The 6710-nt window shown below is 37.6% G+C and overlaps 1 protein-coding gene across 1 annotated transcript; it reads left to right on the top strand.

Annotated features, from left to right (window-relative positions):
* The first annotated feature begins 3911 nt into the window (after positions 1-3911).
* On the top strand, positions 3912-6494 carry LOC110919212 (ATP synthase gamma chain, chloroplastic). Its single transcript, XM_022163490.2, has 2 exons — positions 3912-4165; positions 5125-6494. The coding sequence occupies exon 2, from the start codon at positions 5194-5196 to the stop codon at positions 6313-6315; it is 1122 nt and encodes a 373-aa protein (XP_022019182.1). The 5' UTR covers positions 3912-4165; positions 5125-5193; the 3' UTR covers positions 6316-6494.
* The last annotated feature ends 216 nt before the right edge of the window (positions 6495-6710 follow it).

The raw sequence follows: 6710 nt of genomic DNA, 5'->3' as shown, positions 1-6710 counted from the left end.
ATGTTGCTTGCTGTCCAGAAGGTTCCAGGAGTGAACTTGTGAACTTTGCAATGAATGAACAAATTTTTGGTCACAACCTTATGCTCCTTATATAGCAATTTTAATTGCATAAGATGGTGCCAAACAACTCTACACATGTTGTAAGATCATCCCACCTGTCCCTAATGCATGAAAACCAATTTGCACAGCCCCTGGTATCATTTTATAGGTCCATAAGTCGGTTAACAGCCTTAACAGGCAGCTGCAGGTCATTTTCTGTCGCTGGCACCCTGACGCGGCCCGTGTAAGGTCATAGGGGACCTTTACGCGGGTCGCCTGGACCTGCAGAACCTGCCAAACAAGTTTTACAATTTGCACTTTTGGTCCCAGGTCCTTTGTAACGTGGTTTTAAGCCCTTAAATTGCATTTCCCACCTTTTAACTTGATTTTTAAGGGCCTTGGGACTTTTACTAACTTGGTTAAGTCCTTGACTAACCTTGTAACCACTCATAAGGCCTTAGAATTCAACGTTGACGCTTTTAACCCCTCGTACACGAATTTGATCATAACTTTCTCATACGATAACGAAACTTTATGAAATTTTAACCACATATTCTAGTGAGTATATTTTATCGATACAAAGCATCGGGTCTGCCAAAAGGTCACTCAGAGGTATACTTTGCATATGTTGACACATTTAGCCCCTGTAGTTTGTAATTCCTCACTTTCTTTCATATTTAGCTTCGTATGATCCATGATTTATTCGTTTGAAGGTATAAACATCTTGTGGGGCTATTTTTTAAATATAATTATCCATCGTTGACACTTTGGACCCTTATATTTACATAGTTTCCCCGTTTGTCAACATTAGTCCCTCTAAAGTATTCTTTCTCACGTTCAGAGCTTATGACACGTGTTTATACATTATTGGACATAAATTTTCAAGGGGTTACATAAACACCAACAAACAACGAACAAAATCTGAACCATCATCCCCCTAGTGAAAACAGCAAAGAAGATGAGTATCTTCCTCTGCATTCCACCATCTTCTTCCCTCACACCACCACCAACCACCACTCACCGCCTACACAAACCACCTCCCCCATTCCCTCCCTCACAAACCACCTACCCCCTCCCTCTATTGCCTCTTACTTCACTTCTTCAGCCATTCAATTCGAGTGCCGTGAAGAAGATCAGCGGTTAGAAGACGAGCAGAGGCTCCGAATCGCTCCTGAAATAGTGACTAATGATGATATTGTGACTGAGGCTTGGGAGATTGTTGATGATAGCTTTATTGGTATCGATCGGAGTCGGTGATCACCTCAATCATGGATTTTAAATGTCGGTTGATGTTCTTGTGTGATTGATTATATAATTGTTTGTAAATAGATTTGTGGTTGAAGATACTTTTAACTGCCAATTTTAGTGATAAGTTATTCTCATTCAATTACTATAATTTAATGACCATTAGTTACTTATTCAGATTGTATCATGACACTTCTTATTGGGTACATCTTATGTAACATTACACACTTATGACATATGTAATGTTCATCTTATAGCAAAAGAAAGAAAGAATATTTATTGGGTACATCACTCCCAACAAGAATTTTGAAGAAGCAGGGCTTGAAGATGAATCAATTTGAGAGAAAATTAGGGTTTTAATAAAGCAAAAAGGGTACAAAAGTAATTGAATAAAAATTAATGTTCAATTGGACGAAAAGATGACGGAGGGTCCAAAATTGATACAATAGGAAACGTCGAGGTGTAAGGAAGCAAATTTTGAAAATCGGGGTAAGAGTGTCAGCGCCCACAAACCTCAGGGGTAAAACTACAGTTTACTCTTTCTACTAAATGTTCCAAAAACATTATTATTATTATTATTATTATTATTATTATTATTATATTGTATTGTATCGTATCGTATTGTATCGTATCGTATTGTAATTATAATTATATAAGGGGTAACTTTGTAGAATAGACTTGTTGAATTACTTAGTTGTAAGTTATGCTTGATGTTTTATGCATTGTCTGTGTTATACATGTTGTTTGTATGTTTGTAAGATTTCCCAATTAAGACGTGTGGCGCGTGTCACACCGTCCTCTTTGTTGCAACTCACTTGTCACCCTACCCATATCTCTCTCCCCCCCTCTCTCTACACAACACCCACCATTGCTAACCTTCTTTTCTTCCAAGCTTCACAAAAAACCTTTGCAACTCACTTGTCACCCTACCCATATCTCTCTCCCCTTCTCTCTACATGACACCCATCATTGCTAAATTTCTTTTCTTTCAAGCTTCACAAAAAACCTCTGCTCCCTACTGTGCATGTATTAGTTTTAGTAATCTTATCACGATCCAGTGAGTTAACTTAATAATTTTTCAACACGATTATTTTGTTTTAAATTTATAGTAATGATTTTTATTTAGACTAAATACACACAACTGGCAGACAACCCATCGCGTATATATAACTTATATAAGACCATTTTGTCCTTCATTAAAAGGGAGGAAAAAGACAAAAAAAAAAAAAAAAAAAAAACTGGATGTTAACTGAAAAATCTGACCAAATGTTGCTTTTGGATGAAAATGGCAACAAAACTGAAACCACAGGGACCCAAATTCAAAAGATTTGAGTTTTGAACTAAAATGACAAAAGTGACCAAACCTTAGGGGCCATTTTGGCAGTTTTTTTACTCTTTATCCTTGGAGCTAAATGCCCGAATAGTCCCTGTGCTTTGCCCTTTTCGCCTTTAGTCTCTAACTTTCTAAAATTATAGCTATAGTCCCCAACTTTTCAATTTTCGTTCCCGGATAGTTCCTGTGCCTAACATCAGTTAGTTTTCTCAGTTAAGAGAGTGTGGAATGACAAAAATACCATTTCCTTAAAAGGGCAAACCACAGGGACTATCCAGGCATTTAATAAATAAAAAAATGAAAATCTAATTAATAAGTCAAATTTTAAGTGGGCCCCACAACCTACCCCACCCTCAACCCTACCCCTTTTCATCTTCTTCTTCTTAACATCAACCAAACACCCACCCCCACCATCTTCATTCCTCTATCAACCGAACACCCACCACCACCATCTTCCCTCCTCCTTCAACACAGCTAGTCAAACAAAATTGAAATCCTTTCCCCCTCCCACGCTCGTTCCCCACTTTAGCGACATATATCACACCACCAGTTCCCCTCTCTCTTGCTTGTTTCACCCGATTCCAAGGACTGCCAGGTAAAATCTTCAATTATTTATGTAAACTCATCCCTAATTTGCATCGATTGTAGTTTTTTTATTTGGCGTCAAGGTTGAATTCGACCTCTAGGGCTTAGTTCGAGTATGATGGTTGTACTGTAACAGTGTGCGCGAGTTTTGTCAATTTTTTCTCAATGTGGCTTAACCTCTCCGATGCATCATTCAGTGGCTCAATCTCATTGTCAATTTCGCTTCTACCTAATCTGATCCACCTTGATCAAATCAACTTTCTAGTCCAGTCCCACCTAATATATCCACTCTTACCTCCTTGTCAATTCTATTTGTGTTTTCCAACAAACTTTCCGATCACATTCCAGTAGAGCTCGGTTTGCTTTATAGTCGTGGAGGTGGGTGTTCAGTGTTGGAGGGAAGATGGTGGTGGTGGGTGTTCAGTGGATGTCGAGAAGAAGAAGATGATAGGGGGTAGGGTGAGGGTGGGGTAGGTTGTGGGGCCTACTTGAAATTTGATTTATTAATTAGATTTTTTTTTTAATTTATTTAATACCCGGATAGTCTCAGTGGTTTGTCCTTTTAAGAAAATGGTATTTTTGTCATTTCACACTCTTTTAACTGAGAAAATTAACTGATGTTAGACACAGAGATAATTCAGGAACGAAAATTGAAAAATTAAATGTTATGGCTGTAGTTTTAAAAAGTTTGTGACTAAAAACACGAAAAATGGACAAACAAAACGGACTATTTCGGCATTTAACTCTTATCCTTGTTATCATCTATTGGTGGTAATCTACAGACACCTAGAATCCAGTTCCTACCTTCTCTGGTATCAATCGTCATCAACAGGGCGTTGCTCTAACCCCATGTGCCCAATTGTTCTAATGTCCTACAGATTAGGGTTAACTTGATTTTGGATTCGCACGACGATTTTGAGTGGAAGTTGATAAAGTAGACTTTGGATTATACGTCAGTTGCAGGTGCGTATGTTAGCAGTTTATAAAATTTGTTGATTATTAATGTGTTCAATTTGGGGATTTCATCTCTATGCGTTTGTTGAATGTCATGAACAGGTCTTCACTTGCTTTACAACTCTACTGACTTTGTGAATTTTATTGTGTTTATGTCACACCTTATTACTAATATTAGGATTGCTTTAGGCCCTTGAGCATGTGCAATCTGTATAAATTTAGGGTTTGTTTCTCCACTTGATTGCTTTTATCCAAAAATAGGCTTCTAGGTTCTACTTGAAACCGATTCCGGACCGGTCATTTATATTAGAATCTGGAACTGTTATACCCTGATGCAAATGTTATAAGTTTTTGAGGTGTTTATATATAATTCAATCAAATTCTAGAGTTCTTTTAGAGTTAACTGCCATTTTCGTCCATGTGGTTTGTCTAATTATGCCAAATTTTAAATTTGTATCATTTCCGTCCCTGACATTTTTGAAACATGCCAGTTCCGTCCAAAAAAAAAAAAAAAAAAACATGAGTTAACTGCCATTTCCGTTTTTTGGATGAAATTGGCATGTTTCAAGAATGTCAGGGATGGAAATGGTAAAAATTTAAAATTTGGCCTGAACTGGCACAGTTTGACAAACTACAGGGACAGAAATGGCAGTTAACTCGTTTTTTATGTGAAATTAAATGATTTTAAAATGTAATCAATTTAGGTGAATTTTTAATGATATATGTACAAGTTAGTTAAGATTATATGGAAATGAGCATATGCAAATGGTTGTTGTGTGAATATTATACAACCAGTGTATTTGACATTTTTCTATGGTGTAAATCTTTATATTTTCTACAATGTTACTATGCTGTATCAGTTTTCTTATTAGATTATTGTATTTTATAACGATGTTTTGATACATGAGAGTACGAAGATGTTTTTTTTAGAATCTTCATGTATCTAATCATTTACTAATTTGAATTAGGCTTCCTCAAGGTAATCATTGGTGACTTCGGTGTACAAGGAGGACGGATTATAGTCGCTCAATATCTCAATGTCTCAACTTAAGCTTTCATCATGGGTATCTTCAGATCAACCATTTCATAACCCTAATCATCTATTCATTCAACGTCGTTCAAAGTTATTTCAATCCGACATCTCTCATCCTTCAAAGTTATCAAATTTCCGAACAATCAACTGCAGTCTTCGTGGACTCCGTCAACGTATTGCCTCCGTGACTAACACACAGAAAATCACAGAAGCAATGAAACTTGTAGCAGCAGCAAAAGTCAGGCGCGCCCAAGAAGCCGTAGTTAATTCCCGACCGTTCTCCGAATCCCTTATCGACGTTCTTTACAGCATCAACCAACAGGCACAGTTAGAAGACATTGACACACCTTTGACCAACGTTAGACCTGTCAAAAAAGTCGCCCTTGTTGTAATAACAGGAGAACGCGGTCTGTGTGGTGGGTTTAACAAGTTTGTTCTTCGAAAAGCCGAAGCCCGGATCGCCGAATTGAAGAGTCTTGGTCTGGATTACACTATTATTAGTGTCGGAAAAAAGGGTAATTCGTATTTTGTAAAAAGACCTTCAGTTTCGGTTGATAGGTTTATCGAAGGCGAGGGGTTTCCGACTGCAAAAGACTCGCAAGTGATTGCCGATGAAGTGTTTTCGTTGTTCGTAAGTGAAGAAGTCGATAAAGTCGAGCTTTTGTACACAAAGTTCGTGTCTTTGATCAAATCGAATCCCGTAATTCATACATTGCTTCCGTTGTCTGCTAAAGGGGAGATTCGTGATGAAAATGGTAACTCTGTTGATGCAAGTGAAGATGAGTTCTTTAGGTTGACTTCAAAAGAGGGAAAACTGGCTGTTGAGAGGGATAAATCAGTGGGTACGAGTGAAGGGTTTTTGCCGAATATGGAGTTTGAACAAGACCCTGCTCAGATTCTTGATGCGTTGATGCCGCTTTATATGAATAATCAAATTTTGAGGGCGTTACAGGAGTCGTTAGCTAGCGAGCTTGCTGCTAGGATGAATGCAATGAGTAACGCTACTGATAATGCAATTGATTTGAAGAAGAGTCTTTCGACTGTTTATAACCGTGAACGACAATCTAAGATTACTAATGATATACTGGAGATCGTTGCTGGAGCCGAAGCACTTTTATATAGCTAAGTTGGTCTGTTGTTGGACTCCATATTGAACTTGGGTAGAGAGGTTATTGGTTATTGAAATTAGAAATGAGGTTTTTGATGGTCTTTTGCTTCTTAAAATGTTGTATTATTGATTTCATTACAATGACACCTGTTTTTCTTCATTCAATTGCTTAATAGAATAAATATTGGATTTTAAAAGCCAGAAGCGCAAAAGCGGCGGACTTTTCGTATCCGAGGCGCAGGGTGATTATATAATTTTTTTTATGTATCCCATAGAGTTTTAGCACCCCTTATCCAAAATATAGCTATAACTAAGGTTTATGTATGATTTTACCTGCATGTACAAGGCAAAAAACCTATTGTACAACAGTTTGCTGCACAAAAATTTGATAAGTACGCGAGGCGCGCGCCTCA

The sequence above is a fragment of the Helianthus annuus genome, chromosome 2 (assembly GCF_002127325.2).
Source record: "Helianthus annuus cultivar XRQ/B chromosome 2, HanXRQr2.0-SUNRISE, whole genome shotgun sequence".
Lineage (NCBI taxonomy): Eukaryota > Viridiplantae > Streptophyta > Magnoliopsida > Asterales > Asteraceae > Helianthus > Helianthus annuus.
This window is presented reverse-complemented; position numbering and strand designations above follow the sequence as displayed.